We start from the raw sequence: 27,543 nt of genomic DNA, 5'->3' as shown, positions 1-27,543 counted from the left end.
CAGTCAAAACACACAGAAGTCAACATCCCAAAATAAAGTGTTTCCAGTTAAAATGTATCAGCTAATTTCATCTGTGAGAAAGGCACTAGGTGTACTGCTTTTAATATAAACACACAGACGAGGCTTAGAAATAGCCGGTAATTGCAAACAGAAACATAAGCTGCCCAAGCCAAGGTCGCTGTGTTTGCTGCTGCTTGTTTATGACCCAGCAGCGGTAGCAAAAGTAGCTGCAGAGAGCACAGCCAAAACTCCTCCTCTCTGAAAATGCACGAACTACGTGAGCCCAGGGGTTCACCATCCTGAGCCCTCCATGCCCTCCTGCAGGTGCTGGTGAGCAGTCCTTGCAGAGGTGAATCCTTAAGAGAATTAACAAAACCATATGATTTGCTTATCATATATGGAGTCTTACCGTAAGAGTTGATTGCTTCTTAAAAGATTTCTTGGGATTTTTAACAAGGCTGACCCACAAGACATACTTTTTGACAAATAAAACGTGTGCATGTGACAGAGTTATGTATGTTAATTTTTCACGCTTCACAATGCTGACCTTCATGTTCCACAGTAGCTGTGGAGGGACTGCTGGCACTGCTAGTCTTCTGTGTGCGGAGGCTAAACACTGACATCATTATTATTATTTAACTTCATGCAGTATTTCTAAAACTGTCAAAGCAGCTTACTTAAAAATAGCTGTGGGAACTGGCAATCCACTGCCACGCAAAGTCACAATGTTGAGAAATGGTGCTAAAGGCAGTCGTCTTTATTTTCCCTTTTTGAGTAGGATAAACAAAACAGATCGTGCAGCTTTACACAGTTGTGCGATTTTACACATCTTACACACTTTGTTTGGGTTCCATTTGAGCAGTTCAGTTACATCCCAACCCGATTATATACACAGCCAAGGAGAGGAGTTGAAAACAGTCGTGCTATTCTGTTTTTTCTTCTTGTTTTGGTTTCATAAAAAATTCTGGCTTGTTGACACACCTGTAAGCGAACAGCTGGGGAAGAATCCCATACATTACGTTCAATATCAGGAAAAACTCTTTTGCTTCTTCTGGGACTCTGTAGATGTAAGGAGTTCGAGCATGAAGAGAAGCACCAATATGGGAAAATTGAGCCTGTGGTGTGTATATAATGTTTATATTAAAAAAGGTGAAGCTGATGTATATTTTGGAAAGATGGCATAATCTGCATGCAAGACTGCATCTCCAGTGACATTTTCCAAGCCAGCCCTTTTATTCCAGAATTATATATCATCCTTTTGCACAGTGGTATAAAAATACAGCCTAAACTAAAATCATTATTATCTTGGTATAAGAGGCATAACTGGAGCCATGAATGGCATGGTAGGAGGTGTGTTTTATGCACATGGTGGCACTGATGCATCAGGTATAGGATTGCTCCCTTGGCTTCTGGGTCATACTTTTTGCAAGAGATTCCACAATCCTTCCCCAGGCAAATGGCCACCGAAGTGGCATCCCCACAGAGCTCTGTGTTCGTGCTCAGCCCGATCAGGGGGTAGGACTCGCACTAACCTGCCTGGAAATGTTGCATTAGGCTTTAGTATAAGCAGACAGACAGTCTGAATAAAGTTAGAGAGTAAAATCTTGGAAGCTGTGTTAATTCTGGTTTGAATTTGGTTTTGTTTTTTTTTAATCATAAACGCAGAGTGTTACAGATTCTGATCCCAGAACTCCTGATGATTTCAGAAAATGTCTGCAATGTTCAGCTTTTGGGCTGGGGTGGTTCTGAAGTATAGGTTGAGCATGCAGTGAAGGTTACAGGCACAGACAAGCTTGCTGGCCTGAAGCATATTTTTAGCATAAACAAACATTTAAAGATAGAAGTGTCGGGATAGTCACTGTCTTTTGTTTCCATCTGTTACCTGATATTTCAAGCCACAGCTCATTTACATTAACTATTATGTGTCCTTTTTTTATTAATATTATTTAATTAGTTAGCAGTGGAGGAGATCTGAGAAGACAAATATCAATTTGATCATAAGCAAAGCACTGAGACACCAGAATCAGGAACACAGAGGAGTACACTGTGGCCAAATCACTTCCTCTGTTCTGGCTTCAGCAGGAGTCATTTTAAACTCACAAAGAACACAGTTCTGGTCACTGCAAAGTAGAAGGGGAAATACAGTGCAGGTGTTTCAATACACCACCCCAGCAAAAGGTTAGGCTGAGACCATCCATCAAAACAGAACAGGAAATTGGTTTTCAGGTGATTCCAACCACCTCCACTGAATAGGGAGAGCTCATCCAGCAAACCTGAGCCAGGAAACGAAATAATCAACGAAATCAAATACAAACACACTTCAGCAGAGTGCCACTTAGCATCTTTCTGTAAATAGCTATTACACAGCAAACAGATGTTCAGGGGCACACTGTCAGCAGCCTTTTTATATTGGCCTCGTAATTCAGTCTGCCTCTTGCAGCCTGTTTGTTCCCACCTGTCCCAGGCAGGACCTGCCTTTGGCTCCTGGGTGGGCTCAGATCCCTGCTACCTCTCCTGGCCTTGGAAGCCCCCTCAGCCCAAGCAGCCAGAGCACTAATGCTCAGCACCAAAGCCCTCTTGTTACATGAGGCAGCAGATTCCCAGGCAGATAACCAGCCACCATCGGGCTGCGGAGGAGGTTTGGTGTGTCTGGTGTTTACCTAGACACTGACAACCTCGTGGAAGCATTTTAGAGCCTCTTCTGGGGTAAATAAGACGCTAAGCTACCTACTCTCTGTGGAGGACTGTGAGGTCTGCCTGTCTCTGAGAGTGGCCAGCCATGCATCATAGTAAGTTGTCAGTAAATTCCTAATATTTCATAGTAAACCTTGTCGGAAAGAACTGTAAGGGGACACTTCTGAGAGACCCACAACTCTTAGTGACTCTGAGATGCCTTTGAGTATCTAAGCCTTATCGTGTGGTCTTGTCTCTTACAAGAGTTGTGGCACATTAGTGAGCTTTGAGCATTGTAAAACCAAAAAGCAGTAACGTGTCCTGTCTGTAGCCCATGAAGATTTTTACTAGCTGATGATGCACCATATATAATGAAGTTACTGTTTATTAGACTTGTTTTTCAATGTTACACATTGCTTCTTCCTTTCATTACCAGGGAGGATATTTACGTCCGTTAAAGTCACTGTTTTTCTTAATTTATTTGATTTGCCTCTGTAGAGTTGTGTTATGTCTTTAATCTTGTGTGTTTCATTTCCATGACTGTTCTCTGCTGATGCTTTTTTATTTGGTTTTTTTTTTCTTTGCCCTCTTTGTTTTTGCTCCCTTGTGCCAGGGAGCGTATCTTAAAAGCAGATCTCTCACTCACCGATAGCCCAGTCCTGCTCTTCCTTCAAGTACCAGGCAGACTTGCACCAAGTCAATAATTTGGAGCTGTAAGACAGAGCTCTGTGCCTGTGTGCAACAGGCTGGTGCTGTGCTAAGTGAGAGAAACCACAAGTCTGTTGTGCTACCTCGCTGTGATCGGGGCCTCTCGGCGAACAAGCCATTCCTTGGTGCTTTCTGTTATTGAACCCTCTCCAAGTGGGGAATTTTGAGTCTCAAACCAATCCCTAAACCTTGGCTGAGAAATCAACCAAATGAGATGTTTCAGGTAACTTTCCAAGGCAGCCTTACACATCTAACATACAGCCTTTGTTACCCTTGGAGCCTCGGCCAGTCTGCTGATCCCGCCTTCCCACAGCAGTTGGAAGCTGCCCGGTGCTGGCTATGGCACTGCTCAGCTTGGCAACTGCAGTTCGTGTATGCCTACTGCTCATTAATCTTCTTGTCCATAGGAAGTACTTTGAATTTGGATTATTTTACAATATTTTTTGCCTTGTTGCCTAATCATAGGCAATAGTTCAAATATTTCTTAACCCTGCAGTCAAGAAAGCCCTCCAGGTGGGGACAGAGAAGGGCCTGGAAAAAGGTTAGGAGTCCTTATTTACTCTGTGCCTTCTCTTTAGGACTGACTAAAATCAGGCAAAGACTGTAACTGTCAAGGGTTTGGACCAGGTCTCCTGAGCCTAAGGAAAGGCATCAAATAAACTTTGGAGAGAGTAACCCAGAGAAATATATTCCTTGGGTTTAGGGTCCCTTGTAGACAAGAGGCACTGCAGAAACTAGCCACCAAAACCTGCAGGATTAAAATACCACTATGAGAGGGGTAGAGGAAAATTCTCCACGTTTGAGAAAACAGAGAAATGGGCTACAGAGAACTGCTGAGATAGAATGGTTTTAGATAGCAAGGCTGTGGCTCTTCATCCCTTCTCCCATGGCTCACTTATATACAGAAATACCAATTTCATCAAGCTCATAGGCTGTTCTAACCCTTTTGTATAACCAGAGCTCATGGTACTTATGTGAAATTTAAAGAGCTCCTCCTGGAGCTTCAGAAAATCTAATAATTACTGGGTCATAAGTGGTTTTGGAGTCTAAATGTTAGTAACAGAGTAATTCAAGCTGAGAGTTACATGTAATTCTGAAAAACAATAAATATGTCTCTGTGTGTGAAAGGCTAGTAGGCACTTTTAGAGGTTCTTAGTTTGGATGCATCACATGGTATTTTGTGACTTGTTTTTGTAAAAAGTACATCATAATGATAGAAATAAAAATTGAAGTCTCCACGTTCCCCATCTGTAGGATGGTTCATTCCCAGGGAGCAGTGCCCACTCCTTCCACCAACAGATATTTACCTTTATGGGACCTTTGTGCATAATAGGAAGCAAAATGTGTTCCAGTAACTACATGTGTTTGAATGATAAATGACAACGTTTTAACTTGAGAAAACAGCAAACAAACCTGAAAATGTGTTTTTTGCCTCAAAACAGCAAAACCCAAAAAAAATATAGAAAGAGTCCTCAATTCATTGTGACATGCATTTTACATCCCAGCCTGCTCACAGTTCATCAAGTCAAATCAATTAAATCATGTTCAGTTGTAGGATGACTCAAGTTCATCCTGCAGTGCATTAAAGTAAAAACTACCAAAAAAAGGCCTCCAAACCCTCCCAGATGTCAAGAAATGTGGGGTTTTTGAAGCAAGATAAAATATGGGGAGTACACAGCAACATACAGCTCTCTTACACAGTTTTTGTCAGCCCACAGTTTTTGCAGCTGCCAGGACAAGCTTTAAAGAGTGAAATGGGAACTTTTGAGTGTTAATCTAATGTACAAATTGACATTCTGAGGCCAAACCACAAAGAACAACAGAGGGGTTTTAGACTTTAGGAGCAAAACGTTGCATCACACATCTAAAGGGATAAAACATAATTTAAAAAAAAAGTGAGTGTTTGTTACAGGAAACATTAAAAAAAAAAAAACAAAAAACAAAAAACAAAAAAAAAAACAACAAACCACACACCAAAAAAACAGCAAACAAATATCACCTCCAGGCAGGGAGGCTGAGTTTTCTGGTAAGTTTGCAAGGTCATAATGATCAGCACATTTTGATTTCTGGTTTACTTTTTCTTGTGGTAAAAACCAAATCTTTGAAGGGGTAGTTTCTTTCCTGATTGTCTGGAGAATTTATGAAGCCTGAGTAATCTGTCAGTAAAGAAAAGTTTCTGATACTGCTTCTGCCTGCTTTAGCTAGTTTGTGCTTCTTTTTTTTTTTTTTTTTTTTTTCTAGATTACATTTAGGCTACACAGTTTTATAATATTTACAATACCTTTTAAGCATCTAAACCTCCTCGTTAATGTGTTTGCCAGATTCTGTTTTGATAACACTTAATAATTCAAGATTCTCTATAAACTGTTTGGAGACAAAAAAGAAAATAAGTCTATTCTCTGTGATAATTGCTCATAAACAGAAAATGTCACTCTACCAATCTTACCAGGCAGTTAAAGTGGATTGTAGTTTGTATTCATGATTGTTATCTCAGGCCTGAGGAACAAAGCATTGGTCTGTGTTTGTCTAATAGTGGTATTTGAATTACACTTATTGCTGTGTCCCTGTGTTCTCACTATTGTGGCAGGATTCTCTGTATATTTCCTGCATTGTCTCGATGCTCAGAGCACATTTAATTTCCTATATACAGTACAAATCAGTTGTCCCTGTGTCTCAACTCTTTAATGGTCATAACTGTACGTCATGAGAAGTCATTTACCAGTTCCTGTTGAATTGTTTTGTTTTGGTCAGTCTCCTCATAAGCATCAGCACCGTCTAATAATTAACCACTGTTGTGGTTGTTTATTTAAGAGAATCAGAAGGAAATGAGTTAAGCAATTATCATTGGTCTGCCTTTGGCAATACAAGCATATGTGGGTGTTACTGTGGTTTGTGGCCCAGGAGGTTCCCAGTGTTGTATCCTCATCATGAACTGATACTGTACATTTTGTGTGACCAGTAGATACTTATTTCCATTTATATGTTTCAAACTGCCTAGGTATCCAACATATACTGTGGAAACAATGTGTTGTGCTGCTTTGCTGTGTTTGGGACTTCTTTATGTGGTTGACTGTCACAGCTCTAACACAGGCTTCCTTCATGGTCCCAGCTAGAGAGTGCATGGTGCTTAATAAGGTTTAAATGAGCACAACAAAAACATTGTGCAGAAGGAGAGAAGTCTGCTGAAGAAAGAATGTGGTCATTAGAGACATGTAATGGATTTGATTGTCCACTCCCTTAAATTAAGGTTTTTTTCACAGATACAAAAACTGATCTGAGTTACGTTAGCACAAAACCTGCAAGGAAAGATCGAGCCCTGGGCCCCTTATTTATTCCATAGGTCTCTCTACTTATTAACTTGTAATTCAAAAGCAAACATTTTGCAAAGAAATACCTGAGCTAGTCCTCCAGCATGTATGAGGGTTAAATCAGGCATCCAGGAACAGCCAGGCACCAGGAGGCCGTACAGAGCAATCACATAGTATGGCACCGAGTAGAACATGTATGCCAGCATCTGCATTGCAAACACAAACATCAGTTGCTTTGCAGTGTGAGGGAGATGCATTTGAAAAACAGCCAGCTGCTTACTGAGGGATTAAGACTACTCAAAACTACACTTCTGGCAGCAGTGATTCCAGGGCCTTTTTGCAGCTCTAACTTTGAGAAAGAATTTCACACCTGAATACTATTGATGGGATCCAGCTACCCTAAGGCCTCCCCTAATACTGATGGCTGTCGCCTCCTTGCCTAGGACATGTTTTCCTACCCCATTAAGCATGGCTTGACCTAACTCCTTGTCCAACATAACATGGGTGTCCATTTTTCAGGCTCTGTTGTGCTCTCATTTGGGGGGTAGGAGATACACCCAAGCCACCCCTTTCCCAGAAAGAACTGGTCCAGAAGAGATCCTTGGTTTCTGCTCATTGCCCACCCCTGCATCCTCTGATAGGCCCTGTCCATGTGTAGCAGCCAGGCTTGCAGGAGAATGGCAACCTCAAACTTTCCAAAACTAAAGCACAACATTCCCTCATCTGCAATGCTTTTTGTATAGTGTCCTGTTTCAAGGAGTGTGTCACTGGAGACAGAACTGAATGTGAGCTTAAGAAATCTAATCCTACTGCGCCCCTTCTTGCTGCATTATTCCAGACTGAAAGTCTGCTTTGCCCTTCTAAGGAAGAGGAATGAACATTTTTAAAAAGTATGCAGATCTGTTTGATGGACTGTATGACAAGAACCTTGAGTAATCAGGGTGTGTTACTCTAGGCAACCAATTTGAATCGAAGTTTATCACAATGACGAGTTGGTGCCCTGTAATGGCTATACTGGAAAATAGGAAATACTGTTTAACTTGCCATGAACTTCATCTGTGAAACCCAGGGCTTCATCTTTGCACCAGTTTACAAATCACTCCTTAACACACTCTTCTCCATGGTCAGTGCTTTACCTGAAGCTTAGGGTAGGCAGCAGGGTCTTTTATGTAGGGCTCGTGCAGTTGAATGTACAGGCGGCAGAGTTCAGCAGGGCAGTCCAGGGCAATCTGAGGAGAATTTTCAAAACTTCCTGTGAACAATTTGTTCTAAAACCAGCCAACCTGACATCTGTTACCAGCCCTAAAGATGCACTAGTGGTCTGCAGCGCTGCTACCCTGGAGGCTTACAGAGGTGATCCCTGTGATCACCAATTAAAAGGTGAAATGCAGCCCCCTCTCAGGTCCTGCTGGGGGGGTTGGGAGGAAATGCTGTCAGCCTGCTTTAAAGACTTTGACTGGAAGAGAATTTGGTCAGTTGGCTATGCTGTAGTAAAACTATAATTGCTATTGATTTGCTCTGATAAACAACCTTTGATCCCAGCAAATGTACTTTCCAATGGAAAATTGCTCCAAGAGTGGAAACTGCAGGTTAAGCACCCAGTTTAGGACAGTAAACTATGAATGTAGTCCAAGAAGAGCTGCACTGGGACAAGATAGCAATGGAGAGCAGTGCAGTGAGCCAGGTGTTACTTCAAGTAGTAATAGTTTTTAAGAGAGTAGCAAAGGGAAGATTATTGGATTTTACATTCCTATAGAAAGAACAAGTTCCAGATAAACATGGGGAGACGCAGTTTCAGAAGTAATTCAGTTGATCTCTATAAGTAAGGCCAGTAAGCAGTTCCTGTTTGGTGCAGGAAATCTATAAGGAAATGACCACGCTCTCAAAATCAACCAAAAAAAAAAAAAAAATCCTCTGAGAAATGAAATGGGGTTGCAAAACCAATTTAGACCATGAGAATAATGTTTCCCACAGTGAAATTACAGGTAAAACTGTATCACTCTAGCAGTCTGTCAGTGGTGCTCTGAAGCAGCATGATCTGTACAATACAAAGCAGACTGTAACAAAGTAGAAGAAAAAAGTGGTTTTGAGAGGCCAGTTTTCAGAGAAGCAGAAGAGGTGGAGAGTAACGTGAGCAGCACAACTACAGAAGGACAATCTGCACTAGGTAAATAAAATGTTGCTTGGGTATTTATCGCCACCTCTTGAGTTATTCTAGAAAGGATAAACGTTCAAGCTTTGTTCACTGAATGACACACAAGTTTCATTCTGCTTAAGACAGAAAATGCACTAGAGCTGACAAGGTTCTACACTTATCTCCTACTGAATTTATCTCTAGAAAGCATTATCAGTACTGCTTCCTTCCCTCAGAAATTTTAATTCAATCAACTATACTTAGAGAGCAAACATTTTTAAAATTGTCCCTTGGTAAGTAGAAACGTGTGTTGTTCAGGTAACATGGATAATTTTTTTGCCTTTTAGGTGGAAATGTTCTCTTCTATCTCATGCAGTGTAAGTTAATTTGAGTTCCTATATAATTTTAAATATGCATTTTTGTTTAGAAAAACACAAATACAGAACTCCTTCAGTTGGTTTGTCTCCACGTTCTTGGCTGTAAATATAACAACAGACCAATGAAAACAGTTTTGGGTTGTGTTGATTTGCACTTGGGATGCTATTTACTCTCATGATTGTGTACCTCCTTTTGAAAAACATGCTTCACACAGCACAAAGTGGAGAAGCAAAAGCACCAAGAGTTATCATGAATATTTGAACCCTAAACATTACGGGATTTCCCTTGACCACAGTGCACATGCTTTTTCATACAGACTCAAATTTAAAAGTTGGACGGAAAATCTGAGGCCAGAGTATTAAAATATGTTCAACTTACCATGCCCCTAAATATGCAAAATCCCGTTGCTAAGATGAGATATGCAGCTAACATTAAATCTATTGGTCGTCTTAAGAGCCCTTTCTTCTGGACTTCCTGAACCACCTGCAACACAGAACATGTTTAGTAGGTACATCCCAGTTCCATGTGACATGTTTAACTACGAGGGTGAAGTGGTGAAACGTCATTTCTAGCCACTGATTTCAGAAATATTTCCGCATCTAAAAAGGTGACTTCAAACTTGATAGGATGTTTAGTGAGGAAAATTAATCTGAGTAAACTCTAGAAATGGATGGATCCAATTAAAGCCATTTCAATACAAATTAGTGTCATTTCAAAGCAACTTTAATCAAGTGAACATACTCTAACTCTGCAATCACCTAAAGCTTTAAAGCAGCATAACTAACTTTTTCAAAATTCTGTGTTTTGTTAATTGGAATTAATTCATTTTCCTGAATGTCCCTATGTAGAAACTTGGAACCATAAGTTTGTCTCAAACATATGAAGTTGAATCTGGTATGCTTTGTAAAAGGACTGGGTCCATCTCATTGCTGACAGCGAATGCTGGTTTTCAGCAGCTTGTGACACTATTGAAATTAATGGACTATCACTGGCATAAAATAAAAGCTTTTCTGTGGCTGGTTGAGTCCTCTGCTGAGTTCAGTAAGCAAACCTTTTATCTTAATATGTAATGCCTAACTAGAGAATTTAATATTTGTGTGTGTGTGTGTGTGTGTGTGTGTGTGTGGAGTATGTGGAATCCCCTCCTTTCATTCTTTCATCACTTTATGCTGTAGATTCCTCTGATGGGCACTGAAGCACTTCTCCATGGCTTCTTTCCTCATGTCAGAGCAGGAATCCCCCCAGTGCTCTGCAGGGGCTGATATGAGGGCTTCACACCCTGTGGTAGCAAAGGCCACATTGATATCTAACAAGGTGTCTTGGAAAAAACAAAGTCATTCCTTTGCCTTCATGGTAAAACCTACAAGACCCATGGAAATAATTCGAGGTGCACTTTCTGCAGTCACAAATTTGTAAGCACATCAGTGTAGCTTTCGGTAGTTCAGAGAGAAAACTTCCCCATGTATATGTATTACTCATTTCCCCTTCCTTTTTATTAGCTGTGTGTTGGCATGCAGACAGCTAAAGAAAAAACTGATTTCCTTCCTGTTATACACTTGTGGAATTGTCTCCAAAGCACAAAGCAATAATTAGGATGCAAGGGCACAGTTAAAAGCACTCGGGATCAAGATATTCACAATGAAGTTATTGAAACAGGAGAAACAATCTTGCAAGCACAATTCCTGAGTAAAAACTACAAGATCTGAATTCTAGGCTAACAAAAACAAGGCTATTGTAAACACATAGGCCATCATAATGCCTTTTCTGTTTTTCTTTCAAAGGATCTTTTTCAGGAAAAAAAAAAAGTGACACCTTTGTTTTCCTTTCAAACACAAATAACAGGTCTGTTTTGGCAGTACAGTGTCACTTCACAGTACTCACAGTATCAGTGTAAGAATGTTTATAATAGCACTGCAAAGAATGTCTATATTCTAATATTTATTCCTATGAAAGACAAAGGTCTCCCAAGGCCGCTGAGTTACAAATAATTTTCAGATGTAGCTACCTAGGATAATGGAAAGCTGATATATTCTCTTCCTACTTTTGACTAAGTAAGAGGCTTACCTATCTATCTATCTATCTGTCTAGATATAGATATGTATAACTCCTCCTTTCAGAAGGAATATTAAATGAATGTCCATATTTACTCTAATTACAAAGCTGCAATAACACCTTGTACTTAGAGAGTTTGGAGACAAAGCCAGTATAAGTGGAGACAACCTTTGGTGTAGTTCAAGTTTGTGAAATTGCTCAGGTACAGAAAACTCACACCTTTTTTTATCTGTGTATATGTGCAAACAAAATAAAAATGCAAAGCTTAAAAAAAAAAAAAGGAGAAGCAAGAATTCGAAAGACAGAATGCACTTTGCTGACAGAATTCAGCTACAAGGTAATTTTTCATTGCCTTTCTTTTACACAGCAAAGCCACATCAATAAATGCTAAAATGAATTACATGTTAAGTACACTGGCCAAGCAGAGCAGGCTGGCCATGGGTTTCCCATTTACTGCAAGCAACACTGAACTCTGCTCAGATCTCATGCAGAGTTTCTTTTGTGTATCAAGGAAGTGGGTAAGCATGCTTTGCAATTTCTCTCACATCCAGGAAAAAGCTATTTTCCATAACTTCTGAGGGGGTTCTCACATGATCAGTTTTAAGGCATCAGAATAATTTTTGTGTGCTGTCTGCAAAAGTCCCTTCAGAATTCATGTGCAAATCTGAATTTGTGTTTTAATTGTTAATGAATTTTAAATTATATTAAGCTTTTCTGAGCTAATATACTTGTAGATAAATCTGTTGGGCTTTGGAAATACTGCAGCACAGCTTGGTTTAGTTCCAGATGAGGGCATAACTCCATTCTGCTCCCATGCACCCACCTCTACTAGAAAACACCCAAAACTTGATAAACTGCCTCTGTTCCCATGTTGATTTTTTTTGTTTGTTTTTAACTAACTGATTTGTTTAGCTCCTGACAAGCATAGGAGACATAGCTGTATTCCAGCAAATAAGCAGTCTATCATGTAATTCCTATAATACCAATTTCTGGGGTGTTCTTCATACTAGGAAAACAAACTGAAATCTTTGTCCGTCCTCCATGCAAAAGCTGTTCTCACCAATATATACAGCAAAAATTACCATCACTACCTTTAACTACACTTCTCTCCCTTCACAACTCTAAAGAATGTGTTTCTGTCCAGAATTATTGACTCCTTTAAATCAATCACCTCAGGTTGCTTTAGTATGGGACACATGGTTTCCTATAAGCCTATGCAGGAGAGTGGAAGAAGGTTTGGCACCTGAAGACTTCCCCTAATTTGCCTTTCATAGGGATTTGCCCTAAAAGTTGTGATTCTGTAGTGGTTCTTCAAATTTCAGGAGAGAGGAAAATCTGTCTGTACCTCCCTTTCCTACTGAAGACTCATGGATGGATGGATGGATGGATGTTATTTTTCATACATCTCTGGTAAAATCTGTCCATGCATCACCTGCTGTTACTCTTTGCCATTGGCTCTTCCTGTGCACACTGACAGCCCCCTGACTCTGGAATGGGAACTAATCCTTCACCTCTGCTCTATGTTTCCAGTTACTGAATGAACCTGACTGAGACTCAGGAGCTCTTGTGATGCAAAAATATTAATCAGTTCTGTTGCTTACAACTGATACAGAGTGCTGTGGCAATAAACTTGCTTATAGCAATCAACAGTTAAAAGATCTGTTCTGTGCTTTGTACTACAGGGAATTTTTCTCTCTCTTTTTTTTTTTTTGTAAAACAGTGCATGAACTATTAATGCAGTTTTGATTGCTCAGCTGATCTTATTACAATCCAACTAGTAAATTCAAAGGCAAAAGTCTAAGGAGTTTTAAGTAAACATTTTTACAGATTTTTTTTTTAATAAGAAGCATGTAAATAATTTTCTTACCCACTTGTGTACAACATCTCACCTGTAAAATCTAATATTGCAGAAAGCATATACAAATAGTTACTAAATGATGAAATCTGTAAGTCATCTTTAGAAGAATACTTTCCTGTAGTGTTTCTATAGGATCTTGTCGTGCTTTATGAAGCTGGTATAGGTCAGTGTTTTCATCAGTTAAAAAACTAAACCAGAAACTGAACAGATAGAAACACAATTACACCTGAAAAGGGTTCTTTACTCTAAACATAAGATTCTTTCTCTTTATTCCACCATAATGAAATAGTCCTCCAGTACAGACATTTTTGCAGTGTCTACACAGCCCAACAGCAATTGTCCCAACAGCAACTGTCAGAACAGTCACAGTACATCCATGCTCTCTGAGGGACCTATAAAACCCACCGGACGCAGCCAGCATATTTCAGCATTCCTAACAGTAGCCAGCACTGAAACACAACAAAATTACCTTGACTGGAGTGTCTTGAGTCACTGAAGGTTGGTTATAAATTCTGAACCCGGCCCATATGGGGAGGCAGATATATGGTACACTTAGGAAAAAAGCAGGAAACACTTTTGTTCCATATTTGCCTGTTAAAGAATTATTGTAAGACTTATGAGAACTTGTAAGCTGTGTTGCAGAAGAATTAAAAAATATCCTAAGTAGTATCAAATCTGAAGCAGCTATAGTAATGTAAACATAAAACATTAGAAATCACTCTTAAAGAAACACATGAGTCTTGTTGAAAATCACGTGCTCGTTACTGGTAGAGTCACAGGTAAGGGAGGGCCTATTTGACAGGAAGCCATTTCAGAAATCAGGGATTTTTGGGGAGATGGGAAACCACCTGTCACTCTGCACCAGGTAATCCTACAGGATGGGACAGCTTTGAAATCTCTCAATGGAACTTGTTTCAGATAGAGACCTTTTTCTTCTAAAAATGGAAATAAAAAAGTGCATCCATTTTGCAAGATCTGATATTGCACTTGCTTTCCAAAGTCCTGATTCCCTTTCCAGGCCTGTACTGAGGACAAAACATTGAGAGATCTATCCTCAGCCCAGGTAAATCAGGAAAATCGTGTCTTTCACACTGGTTACCCTCTGTGTCAGACAGGAAGGCAGCAGGAATGCTCCTGAGAGCAAGCTTCTTGGCCTTCCCTAGAGGGAAGAGGAAGGGATACTGCTGAACTGAATCTGCCCTTTTTCTCTGTGGTGCATCTACAAAGGAGGGCACTGGGCTGGCCCAGCCTGCACAGTGAATATTCCTCCTCCATTGTAAAAAGTAGGGCCAAAGTGAGTTTTCCCAAAACTTAAAAACTCTTTGGACATCTGAACATTTTTCTCAGTTGAACATTTGTCAATTTTTCATCAGTTTAAGCTCAGCTAAACAGGAAATCTCTTATTGAGGAGGGTTGCACACTTAAAGGATCACCTGCCTGTAATAATGATGTAAATATTTTTATTACAATCCTCACCTCTAGCAGCACAACTATGCACTGATTTAAATTAGAAATCTAGGAATGTAAAATTTTGGTTGAAAACAGAATAAATTCCAGGTTTTACTTTTAAAGGTGATTTGGATGCCTCTTGTGAGCTGCTGGGAAGTCAGATTTTTAAGTAAATTGGAAATTTGATGTAAAATAAGATTTATATTCTTGTGATACTAAGACACACTTTTCGTATCATTATTTAAACCTAATTTAGATGGAAGCCTTACAGGTATAACAAAATACAATTTTTTTTTCCCCTTGAGAGCAATGGAAATTGAAAGGGGTTGTGTTTTTTTCTTCTCATCTTCCCTTCCTCATATTTAGATTTTAAAATATCTTGCATCTCTCTACTGATATTCCTAAAATTCCTCTTTCATATTATTACAGCAACGAACCAAGACTGCAGTAAAATATAGATAGCCTAATGCTGAATTTAGAAAATGCTTCACAGGAAAAAATTAGTCATATAAATTACTTCCTTACCCACAATATTTCCAGGCAAAAAGACAATGATGCTCATGATAATGGAACCTAGCCAGTAGAGACCAATGGTTCTATAGCTTTGTCTGTTTAAAAAAGAGAACAGCATAATTATTGCACCTTTTCTAATAAACCCCCTACCCCAAATATTATACTCATTGCCATGGTTGTATTTTAGTATGTAAAGGTTTTAAAATCTGTACCACAAGTCAACAGGGGATTCTTGCCTCTGAGAGGGGTATATGGAAAAATCCTACATTCATGTGTGAGAAGATTAAAGGTTATCACATGAACAGTACAGGCTCTGGGCATACTCAGTTATTTACTGTCATGTTTCGCTCCTCTGAAGGCTGAGTTTGCACATCACAGGTTGTACCAGACTATAAAAGAATTAATAATTAATTCCATACTGTTAATGCTTCTATAACCAGCAGGTACATTAGTCTCTGGAATTCAAGTACTTGCTTTCTCAAACTCATTATTCAAATGCAAGAAACATAAAAATCTCCAGAAATAACCATTTTCTCTTAAACTTCATTACACTCTCTAAAATGGATGAGAGATCATCATTGTGCTAAGCAATGCATTATTCCTATGCTAAACTTGTTTTTTGAAAAACAAATTGTTTTTCTCACACATGCTTTTAATGTGCATTTGCTGGGCTTAGGCAGCTGAGAGAGAGGGTAACTTGGCAAGGGTATAACTCCTGAATGTAACGAAATTTTAACAGCAATGCTTTGGCCCAAGACATGGAACCGCCCTGAAAGAAAAATCTAAACACTGCATAGAAAAGAAAGCCCTTTGTAGGTTTTGTGAGAAGGGGAGCAAAGTAAACAGTACACAAATCAAACTGACTTACTCCCATGCAATAGCTGCCACCATCAACAGGTACATCAGATAGTGGGCAGAGCCATCCCAGTAGCAGATCACATGGCCATAGGCAGTGTTCAGATATGGTTCACCCTAGGGAAACATGAATTTTAAAAGAGATTCAGTGATTAGGGGAAGAATAAGAAATAATTAATAAAAAACAGCAAAAAACAAGTTCAGAAAAGCTACTGTTGTTCTTCCAATCCAGCAGTACAGTTTTTGACTGACAATACACATTTCCAAGCACAGACCTGATGTATGCAGGATCAGCTATAATTATAAGAGTTCAAGGGTTGCAAAATAGGGGGCAAGATGGGAGGGAGCACTCCTATGTGTGACTGTCAGCATTACTGTGCTACATTATAGAAATATGACTTTTCCATATTTTAGTGATAAAAGCTACAAAATAAAGATACATTTAGCATGGAACAAATGTAGATATATTTAGCAACCTAGAGATCTACCACAGTATTGAATATATTGATGCCAACGTATAACCTTGTAAGGTCCAACTCATTTCACATTTAAGTTCATGGAATCTTTTCAATGACTTCAGTGACTTTCATATCAAGCTCTTACTGAGCTATTTTTGGTGGATGTTGATATTCAGCAGCCAACAGATTCTGCTGACTAGGTATCTGGCATCATCATTTTTTAACTCTACTTTAATTCCTTTCAGTAAAGTGATTAGGCAAAAGTAAAACAGCAATTTTGTTTTCTTCTTGGTAACACATTTAAGTGCTGCCAGACTCCTCCACTCCTGGGTGCTGTCTATGGCTTTCTGCAAAGACGTGCAGTCCATCCATTTCTCAGAAGTTAATACAGAACAGTGTTACTTAAACTAAGTGAAATAATGTTGGAGTCTGAAAAGTACATTCTTTTTCCCAAATGAGTCAGTGATTTCAGGTCAGAGAAGATTTTGTCCATAACAATAACAAAGCAGGTCAATGACAAAATTCAAGAAGACCCATTGAATGTGTATTTATATGAATGGCTATTTCTGTGTGACAAATACTACACCAAGTTATTTATAGTGAAGATTTTATTTACATTTGTAAGCCAAACTATTATTTACCTCTCTCAAGTAATGAGTCATGAATCCATCAATAATCCCATCCTGTTCCAACCCAATTATTAGGTTCACTACACTGGTAAAGGCAAATACAGCATAAACTGTAATCAGATAAAGAAAAAAATTAATAAAGACTTGAAATCATACAGTTGCTTCACAGTCTGATAAATTCAGTCAGACAGAGATCTATTGAACTGGTTGCATCTACTTTGAGGTCACAGATATTTAACCCACAATGTGACTTTCCCACATAGCTCAGTATTTTTTAATTAGTGGTTAGTCAACGCAGTTCTTAGGAAGCTTTTCTGGGGAATGTGAAATTCTGTAGAGCTGTAGGCACAGCCTCCATGGAAAGTCAGTGCCTGCAGAAAGGACTAGGCAGCCTTTCAAAAATCTTGGATACATGAGGTATACCAGCCTTGACTGTAGTCATCACTTGGAAAGGAGAAAAGACAACAAAAAGGAGGTGAAGAGGGAAATGTCATTTTTGTAGGTGAGCAAGGCAAATACATGACCCATGGCAGTCTATAGCAGACCTTACTAGCAAATTAGCCAGTCAGTCCTCTGGGACAGGATATTTATCTTCATCATAACCAGGACATACCATAAAACAGTGGATCTTTTGGTGGTTTTCTTTTGACAAGAACACGAGCCAACAGAGCAATAAGAACCAGAACCAGCAATCCAACTGCAACGATTACCCAGGAACTGCAACAGTATTAAAAAAAAAAGTTTAAAAGAATGACAAAGACAGAATTTTGCTTCTTCAGCTGTTCTTGCCAGCTATCCTCAAACACACATACTCTTAAAGTAACTTCTAATAAAGGTAGATTTTAAAGTCCATTGCATAGTCCATCACAGTAGTCATTTTATAGTTCTGCAGAATTTATGTGCCTCTATTTTCACGTGATCAGCTAAAAAAAGAAAATACAAAAATAGCTAGATAAACAACATATCCAGGAGTCTAGATTTGTCAGGCTAAAATCAGTTTTCATACTGGTATCTGCAAAAATAAACAAAAATCATGGGAAAATTAAAGGCCAATGAGAGGTGAAGATCAAACCCACAGATATTTCAAGGCCAAAAAGGATCATTGGGGCCATTTCATCTAACCTCAGCAATAAATTATCTACCCAGAAAATGACATATTCAAAAATAAAACACATCAGTTCCATGGAATAGGAGTGGCAGTGTGGAGCACCTATGATGGATCTAGCTTTAATGTTCAGTTTTGGAAGTGCTACCAGGGGTCTCTCTGGTCCTACAAGGCAGGACCATTTGAGGGGGTTCAGTAATCAGTGCAGGTGGGCTCAGTGGAAAAGATCTTTTTGTGGAGATGGAGCCATAATGTTAGTGCATGTAAAGTGATGATAGTGGAAAGCACAAAAAACCTTTGGCACAAAGCAAATTTGTCTCCAAAGACAAGCTAGGAAAACCAATTTAAAATTGTTTTATAGCTCTAAGTATGTAAATGATATTTAGCTTTCTAAGACTGTCCTCCTCAGTATTAACTTTTGTGCTTGTGTAAGAAAAACAATGGAAGGGAAAATTAGGTAAAGTACAGATGCATAAGCTAAAAATATCTGATACGTCATTTTATACATAGTACCACTCTGTGTCAAGAAAACAAATCGTGTACAAACAAATTATATTATGACAATTTCAGCCTTAGTGAAGTTTGACTTCAAATTATTGCAAAAAATTTGCAAGACCAAATATTTCAGAATATATACACACATACTTTCTGAGTCAGGATGAGCAGTACTTGCTTGTTGATTTATTTCATGGTTTGAATCTTCTGATAGTCTGTTTTCCCAGTGATGAATTTCTTCATACCGTTACAGTTGTTAATATTGCAGTGACTCTTCACTGCAGTCTATCATTTTGAAATAAATATTGGCATTGAATCAAGTAAGTCAGCATGTGTTATTCGACATTACTCCAGCAATGAGAAACCAAAAATTTAGTTATCAGCCAGAAGGAGGAAAAGGAGGAAGGAACACATGTAGCAAAGCCTTTAAAACATGAAGCAAATATTTGTGCAGTAGTTGCAAAACACCCCAGACTGTTGGTATCACAAAATACCACACAGACCCTTAAGTGAACTGGTTTTTGCCTTGAGGAAAGACTTTTCTTTTCTAGACCTGCCGCTTATCCTTGGAACGTGTGCCTTGGCAGAGCGAGGGCACACGATCATTATTAGTTAAACTCGCAGGCTCAGGGGGTGTCTGCAGGGAGCCTGAGGGAGGTCTCCGAGGCTGGCGAGTTCTTCCACTCGTTGGGTTTTGTTTGTGAATACCCGGACCGGGAGCCGCAGGGAGGCTGCCCCCGGTCCCGGCACGAGCGGTACCGTCCGGGCTGCTCCGTCCGCTCGACGGTACCGCCAGCCCGGGGTGACCGGAGCTCGGGACACGCTCCGGGTGATGGGCACCGGCAGCGTGGAGGGTCCCGGGGTGAGCGGCCAGGCTGGGCTCCCCCTCTGCATCCCAGAGGACGCGGGCAGGACCCGGGAGCGGCCAGGCGAGGTCTGCCCCCGCTGCTCCGCTCCGCCGCCCGCCCCGTTCCGCTCAGCCCCGCGCCGCTGACAAAAACACCCGTGGGGACCCCCCCGCTCCGCACCGCCCCGGCCGCCGCCCGACTCACCTGCCGGTGGCCGCCAGGCAGTTGAAGAGGTACGTGACGGGGATGGCGGTGAGCGAGAGCACGAACACGCCGGTGGCCGCCGAGGCGCTCATCGCCGCGGCGGGAGGCGGCGGCCGCCCTGCTCGCCCCAGCCGAGCGCCGCGCCGGGCCCGAGGCACCGCCTCGCCCCAGCCCCGCACGCCCCGCGGCCCCGGTCCGCCGCCCGCCCCATCGCCGGCGGCCGCCCCCCCGCCCCGCGCAGGGAAGGTTAAATCCGCCTCGGAAACCGGAGCCGCCCGCAGAGCTCCGCGAAGCTCTGCCCGCCCCCGGGGCTCACCCCGCTCCCCTCGCCCCTGCCCCGCGGTCGGGGTTTGCTCGACGGGCGATGCTGCGGGACGGGGTGGCGCGGGTCCAGCCCCGCGGGGACGGGAGCTCCTCCACGGCTCCGGCAGTGGCCGAGGGGCTGCTGTGACAGCCGGGCTGGGCGCCGCCAAAGAGGTGTCACGGGTTAACTGCGGGTGACGGCGCGGCGAGGTACCGGGGCGGCGGCAGCAGGACAGCGGGGTCCGCGGAACCGATCCGGGCTCATGAGAGGTGGTAGATGGAGAGAGGGTCCTCTTGGTCTGACCGGTGCGGAATCTTCCTGAGAAACTCCTAAAAATATTACGCATCTCTTTTGCACCAGTATTTAGCTGCGTTAATAAGAACACGGACAGTTAATAAGAACAAGGACATTAGCGCTTTTAAAATGTTGGGAAAAAAAACATGTGAACTCACCTTTTCTATTTTAAAAGTAAAAAATAATTAGCAAAAGTTAAGCATATTTCTGACCTTATCCATCAGCTTTTTCCTGGCTTCAAACTTTATTTATATATGGGTATCAACACTAAAGTGTCAGTGGTGGAATGAGCCTTGTGTGCAAGGCAAACAGAAATGAAAACCACTGTTCCTAGAAGTTACTGAGTGTTTAATTCCAGGACACTGGCAAGTGAGAACGATCATCCTGTGTTGCCTGGAGAAAACAGCAAATGCATTTCCAGCGTGCCAGGAAAGCTCTTTCTAGAAGAATTAACGCTGTTGTAAAAGCACCCCTCCGATTCCCTCGTGTTGAAATGAGACAATGGAGGACTGCTAGGGTGGCTGAGGAAACAGGGCACCTGTCTGTCAGGAAGAGGCTGAAGAGCTTGGCATATGAGTGCTCTCTGTAAATACTTGAGGAGTTAACACCAGCAAGAGGAAAGAACTCTTTAATTTGAAGGATGAAGCTGTGAACAAACTTTCACTAGTTTTCAGAAACAGCCATGAGCGACAAAGGATCTTCCGTTTTACAGTAAATTTGGTAAGTTTAAGCAATAGACTAATTGATGTAATACCTCCCTCTGAAAGGAACTTGGTGACCCAGATTATATCTACGTCCTGTATATTATATACAAACAAATTCTTGCACAGTTATTTCAAGTGAGAAAGGTCTAGAATCTGGCCATGGGTACACAAATGGGTTAAACCATGCTCAACCAAACTATCCAGTAAAAACATGATGCAACTCCTAGAAGTAATTTAGTCCACCCAAGTGTCAGAATTGCCATTGGATGAGTCAGGGCTAAATTTACCACCTCCAAATGCCTACCTTTCAATGCACAGCGGGTTTACTTCTCAAGCTTTCAAATGTATAGGCTGCTTATTTGTATGCAGCTGCCACAGCGCAGTCTCAAGACTCATGTCTCAAGCTTTGCTTCTCAGTTCCTGTGTCTGTAAAGTCAAACACTTTCTTTCTTACCCCTCTGCCAGCATATTACAGCTCTGATTTGCACCTAGCTGGTTCATCAAGTCCTATTTCAGCTTCTGAGTAGAAAATGCCATGGCACATCCTGTGGTAATCACATAGCAACTCAACTGTGCAGGTGCATTGTTTGAGTCTTTTGTGTTGAAATCTATCAACTTTTGATTAGAAATGTAATTATGAGCATCTGGTAGCAGAAAAGACCCATGAAATGGGATGTTTGAAGTGTTGTGTTTTGTTTTTGTTTTTTTTTTCTCAAAAGGGCATGGTTTTCCCTTTCATTTTCATCTCTCACTGTGTGAAAGAAGAACTAGTGAACCTTCCAGCTCCATCGTTCCTTTCCATGTCCTGACAGAGGAGGCCCTCAAGTCCACCCATGATAGTGCTGAATATGTGGATTCTGGCATGCCACACTTTCCATATCAGAAGCATTTTTCTTCTAGTAGCTACAGAGTCTTCTAACTCTGGCCTTTCTTCTCTGTGCCAAAATATCCTGGCTTCTATTTCAGGCTTTAGGAAGAAAATAAAATTCCCCAGCATTCTTGTTGACTTTACAGTTGAAACTAATTCCAGAGAAAAAAGGAAACTTGCTTGGTTGGCACAGTCTGAAACCACTGACCAACTTCCCCAATGGTACATAGTGCAAAATTGATCTTCAGTCAGAAATTAAATCAAACAGCAAACAATCTTAGGGATCGAACAACACCCTCACTTGAAAACCAGGAGTCCTCAAAAACTAACACATGCATTTCTTGACAACTTTAAGTGTTCTTGTGGGGGAGGAAGGGGAAAGATGAACTTAAACTTCAACTGTTTGTAACACCACCCTCTATTCACATGTACCAGAACAGTGATATAAAAATGAAGGTAGGAATAGGGTGTCTCTAGCAACATAATTACTAATCAAAGTGTTATATGAAAGCAGTGTTGATAAGCTGCTGTCACCAGAATAAGTGTAACCTCTCAGCTTCCTGTCACATAATTATGTTCGTTTCTTGATGTTGCAAAATCTTTTTTTCTTCCCCCCCCACCATCATGAGACTTGTGGATGTCATCACCTGTAGAAAATCAAATACTATTTAACTATTTAGCAATATGAGATGTCAGGATAAGATTGAAAAAAATGTGTATCCACACAAACTGCAATGAAGTTTGGGAAAGCAAAATGAAGTAATGGAAACATGAAAATTAAGACTCCTTCCCATGCAGAAATTACCAGAGGATCCTGTTTACTGACAAGAGATTCCTAAAGTTCTGATCTTATATTTCATCTGAAAGATAGTCCCTTCAGCAGCACAGTGCCAAAAACAGTGATCCTTTACCTCACTGTAACATTCCTGTGTCAGAAGCTACATCATTTCTGTCTAATTGGTCATTTTAGAACAGGTAACCCAACTCTCCGTCAAATCACAAGTATCAGCCTTATGCCACATGTCAGATTCCTCACTGGGAATCCTGACCACAGCAACCAGCCAGTTCCACTTGTGTGGCCCCTCAGCTGGCACTGCTCAACTCACAGACAATATGCTTGGGCTGATGTTTGTCAGCTTCTCGATTAGACCATTAATCATTATTTATAATATGGAAGATGTTTCTCCCCAGTCTCTGTACTAAAGGGTGGCAGATCAGTTTTGATGTCAGGACTGGGAAGGCATTTGTAAGTGTGCCAGCAAAAGAATATTGTAGAGGATGTAAAAATACTTATTTATTAATGGTCAGCTACAAAGTAGGAGACTAACTGGCCACTAGGTCTCTGTGTCTACTTTTAGTCTGGGAAACAGCTCTTATCTTTAATAACTGCCTGTTAAATCATGACAAATTGTAGGGTTGAACATTATATCAAGACACGCTTGACTTTATTTTAAATAAAAATTACATTAATCTAAACAAATGTAGGGAGCTGAACCTTAAGCAAGCACATGAAGATCAATGCAAGGATTAAGAGACACTATTTATATCTCTTGGAAGTACTGCTCATGTGTTCACACAGGCCTCTGCCAAGCAGCAAGCCTTCATTGCTTTATGATGCCAGCTACAAAATACCATCCCAGTACAAAACAACTTGTGTCATTCAATTTTTTTGGAACTAAGCTGATACATTCTGGAAAGTGTACTTCCTGAATTTGCAAGTGACTTCTTAAGGGAAGAGGAGTCAGTAAAACCAAAAGACAAGATAAAAATGGATTAAAATGTGAATTAAATAATTAATTAAACGCTTCACATTTGAGACTTCTGTTAATGTGTTAATTTTCTGAGGGAGCAGCTTAGATCACACATAACTGCAATCCTCTAACAGCTGTAAAGCCAATCTATTCTATTTCTCAATTCCTTGTTAGTTGAGGGTACAAGAGGTAATAAATGATGCTGTATTGTAAATCTCAGACTGCATGGGGCACCAGAGGCAACAAAGTGTAGCTCATATGGTATGCACTGGGGGTCAGGAGGCCACGTATTAATGATCCGCTGAGGATCTGGGGGGATTCACCAGCAGCAGTCACAGCACCAAAGAAGCATTCAAAGGGGAATTGTAGTCATTAGTGTCCATCCCATTTACAAATTGGATATCAGGACCTTAAACACAGAGATGATTTTTGTGCTACAGTCTGTCTATTCACCAACCAATAATCTTAGGGGGAAAAAAAGACGTCAGAATAAAATTAACAGGCATGATAGTGAAAGAGAGTATGTCAATTGTAACTATTTGTCTTAAACTGCAAATGGCAAGCGTGACTTATCAGTAAGAATCTTGTTAACTGTGTGGAAATTGAACTACTAACTAGATACCCTGGTAGAAATGTAGGAAATATGGGCTCTGTCCGGAGAACTTCTGTGCCTCAACACATTTAGCAGTTTTAGAATACAGATGAATCTGTAACAGAAAAAACCAATAATTGCTCTTACTGTGACTTTTTTATAGTGTTATATTGTCACTTTACAAGACATAAGAAAATACTTAATCCCTGCCCTTAGTGTTCCTCAGATCTAAGGCTGTTTTCTGTGCATACATGAACTCAGTGCTCCAAAACTGGGTGTGTTACCTGCAGACCCCACATCAAAACAGTACAGGCAAATGCAAACCAGAGAGAAGAAAACAACAATAACCACAAGAAAAACCCCAAAGAAATAACATTGTTATTGTAGTTTTTATTAACTATAGTTATTACAAATTATGAATTTGAGCAACTGTAATTCACTGATGGAAACAGTAATATGCATGTTTGTCATTCACAGCAGTGGCAGGGATCAGATGCAGGAGATTTTAAGCATCTAATTGAGCATAGAAAGGAAAAGATGTCATCATATGGCCCCAACCAGGAAGCTTAATCAGAAACAAATCTGTGATTTACTCTGAATTATTCTCTTCCCTCCTGAAGCAGAGAAAGGATGCTAACCACTTATGAGAACAATTGCTAATCACCGTAAAAATATGTGCCAGCTCAAAACCTCTGATCATAACAACAAACAGCTCCTTAGAACATACACAAAGCTGAGTTCATGTGGGGAAAAGAAGGAAAGGGAGGAGAATTCAAATCATTTCAGGAACAAATGATTGAAAACAATACCCTTAGTAACCTAAACCCTTTTGATGGCTCTGACAGAACTGGCTCCATTTCAGGGGCAGGGAAGGCCAGGGCCACTGGGCAGGCACTCCTGTGCCTCTGGGACATCCCTGGCATCACAGGTATCTCAGAAATCCCTGCAGTTTGATTACAGCATTCTCTGGTTCTTCTTCAGTACATGCAAACCCACTTTGTCCTCTCTCTCCCTGCTTTACCTGCTGACAGGTAAAGGAACTCCAAAACTTGGAGAGCACTTCCTTTGTGGATTTCCACAGAAGAAAAGGCAGAAGGTCCGCACGGGCTTGCTCAGGCCATTATGCAGACCTTGAAAATTAGCTGCTCAAAACACACCCTGACCTTCTGTTTTGCTGGCTAGAGATTAGGACAACCTTCACAGTTATATAATACTGTTGAACTTTTGTCTGCAGCCCTTTATTTGTAACCATTCTGACACATGCGATCCTAAAAAAAAGTTCTTCTTGAACTGCTTATGTTATATACATATTTTTCTCTATACTAACTTCTGCTATATTTCCTGGACAAAACCTGAACACACGGGGGATGGCAATTTAGTGACATTCATGTGTAGCCCTTTTGGGAAAAGCATTGTATATTATTTCTGATCTTGACTGGTAAATACAATTCCATGACATCACATTTAAAAATGGCTGTGATCCACCCACTGAGAATGCCAAAGAAAAGCTGGTTGATTTTTTTTTTTTAAAGGAAGCTAGCACGAAGATTACAAGGTGAAACAAATGTCTGAGGGTCGTTGTCTACATGCAGAAAAACCCTGTTTCAGAAAGAAATATGTTGAAAAGAGTATGCTTTCTTTCAAAACTGTTTAAATTTGTGCATTTGGCACTTAGCTGAACAGAACTGATGGTCATCCAGGTCACATTTCTCCTTTGTCTCCTTTCCTGTTTTTAGGTTTGGTTTTTTTTTTCTTTGAAGACTTTTATTTTTATTTTTGTTTCTTTCCCTTCATTTTCTCTCTCAGTTTTCTTTCTCAGCCCATCTCACAGGCCTTTGTGTTTTTTCCTGCCTTGCATAGCTTTGCCTTCTCATGATCCCTTATTATAATTATTGCCTTCTTATCATCCCTGAAGCTGTCCTACATACTTTGTCTGCCCCAGCCATCCTCCTTTTAGTTCTTTGGTGTACATTTCCCCTTTTCCTTAATCCTTAACAGTTCTTGTTAACTTTCTCTAGTATGTTACTGGCAATAGGCTGACTTTTTACAAATGGGGTTCAATCTAGGCGGAGCAGTCATGGCTGCTGGCTCTCAACTGACAGATTAACTTGTGAGCAAACATAGAAAGGTAAAAGCAAAAAGACAGTAAATACAGAAATGCTCATTATTATCCAGATCACCCCATGACTGCAAAAAATGCCCCCAGAAAATTATCCATTTATGTCCATGGTGGCACATCACTATTTCACATCTCTGTCTCTAAACTATCAGGGGAATGTGGGGCTCTCCTGCTTTCCCTTCTTTGCCCACCTTGGGACAAGGAAAGCGCAAAGATGACACCTTCATTCTTCTAAGTCAGCAACATGATTTTATTTTTAAATACAGCCTCTGTGCAAAGCTAGTTGCTGCTTTCTGGTTGGTACACTATATCTTCCTGTGCCCTTTCCCACTATAGTTTACCCTGCTGGAATTGCTTCCATCTCGCTTAAGGTTCTCTAAAACTTGTTCTGCGAAACAGACCGCATTTGCTTGGTCTCAGTTTTGTCCTAATTATAAACCTGAATGCAGAGCGGTGACATGTTCTATTCCTCTTTTAGCCACACGCTTCCATAAATGCTGACAAGTCAGGAGCTATGACAAACAGCGCTCAGCCCCGCGATGGAAATCGCCGCTGTCCTTACAGCACAGCCCCAGCAGATGGCAAGAGGGTCCGCCTCGCTGCTCGACTGACAGAGGTTTGACAGGACTGGGAAAACACAAACACTTCTTATTCCCCTTTCTTTCGTTAAAAGCCACCACGATAGCTCACTAAACCCAACCCCATTTCTCTCGTTAATTCAAGCGAATTAACAACACTACATCGCCTGGTCCAAGGACGTGACACGGGGTGACTGCTGAGAGAGGCACAAGCCCACACTGCCCCTCTGATGCCTGTCCTGCTTGGGTTTTTCTCCTCAGAAGTTCAAAGCACGAAATGTCGAGACACACTGTACTTGTGTAAGGACTGTGTATGTGCCAACCGTTGTCTCAGCATTGTTGCAGTGGTGAAAACAGGAGGACAACTCTGTTACCGCAAGGAAAAGGGCATTATAAAAGAAACGAATTTGCGTTTCACGTGCCTGAACACAATCGCCGCAGCATTTACCCGCTCCCACGGGTGACGCGATCAACACCCCGCGGCTGCCGCGGCGCTCTGCGCGCTCCCCGCGGCTCCGGACGCGCGTTCGCGTGGCACCGGCGGCCCCGACGGACCCGTGGGGTGACACGGCCCTGCCGGTGACACATCCCGGGCGGCACATCCCGTGTGACGGATCCCCGGTGACACATCCCCCGGGACATATCCCGTGTGACGGATCCCTCAGG

The 27,543-nt window shown here is 41.1% G+C and overlaps 1 protein-coding gene and 1 long non-coding RNA gene across 3 annotated transcripts; one reads left to right on the top strand and one right to left on the bottom strand.

Annotated features, from left to right (window-relative positions):
- Nucleotides 1-736: 736 nt before the first annotated feature.
- On the bottom strand, nucleotides 737-19,921 carry TM6SF1 (transmembrane 6 superfamily member 1). 2 transcript variants are annotated; one of them, XM_050309934.1, is made up of 10 exons: nucleotides 19,668-19,921; nucleotides 17,629-17,732; nucleotides 17,028-17,125; nucleotides 15,942-16,045; nucleotides 15,086-15,168; nucleotides 13,581-13,702; nucleotides 9,580-9,684; nucleotides 7,826-7,918; nucleotides 6,776-6,895; nucleotides 737-1,115 (listed from the first exon to the last, which is right to left on the bottom strand). In XM_050309934.1, the coding sequence occupies exons 1-10, from the start codon at nucleotides 19,757-19,759 to the stop codon at nucleotides 924-926; spliced, it is 1,113 nt and encodes a 370-aa protein (XP_050165891.1). In that variant the 5' UTR covers nucleotides 19,760-19,921; the 3' UTR covers nucleotides 737-923. The 2 variants fall into 2 exon arrangements, with proteins under 2 accessions (XP_050165891.1, XP_050165892.1); XM_050309935.1 differs by lacking the exons at nucleotides 737-1,115; nucleotides 7,826-7,918; nucleotides 9,580-9,684; nucleotides 13,581-13,702 and having other exon boundaries at nucleotides 6,810-6,895; nucleotides 19,668-19,807.
- Nucleotides 19,546-27,506, top strand: LOC126637043 (uncharacterized). Its single transcript, XR_007628173.1, has 3 exons — nucleotides 19,546-19,696; nucleotides 20,624-20,985; nucleotides 26,778-27,506. It is a non-coding gene; the product is annotated as an uncharacterized LOC126637043 (long non-coding RNA).
- The last annotated feature ends 37 nt before the right edge of the window (nucleotides 27,507-27,543 follow it).

This window comes from Myiozetetes cayanensis, unplaced genomic scaffold (assembly GCF_022539395.1).
Source record: "Myiozetetes cayanensis isolate MyiCay16 unplaced genomic scaffold, myiCay2020 scf14, whole genome shotgun sequence".
Lineage (NCBI taxonomy): Eukaryota > Metazoa > Chordata > Aves > Passeriformes > Tyrannidae > Myiozetetes > Myiozetetes cayanensis.
Note: the sequence above shows the minus strand (reverse complement) of the source record. Positions and strands in the feature narration are given on the sequence as shown.

Coding starts and splice junctions, on each gene's coding strand:
- TM6SF1 (XM_050309934.1), bottom strand. CDS start 19,759: ATGAGCGCCTCGGCGGCCACCGGCGTGTTCGTGCTCTCGCTCACCGCC. Junction 17,733..19,667: donor TGCCTGGCGGCCACCGGCAG/GTGAGTCGGGCG, acceptor ATACTGTTGCAG/TTCCTGGGTAATCGTTGCAG. Junction 9,685..13,580: donor CTCAAGACACTCCAGTCAAG/GTAATTTTGTTG, acceptor TCTGTGTTGCAG/GTGGTTCAGGAAGTCCAGAA.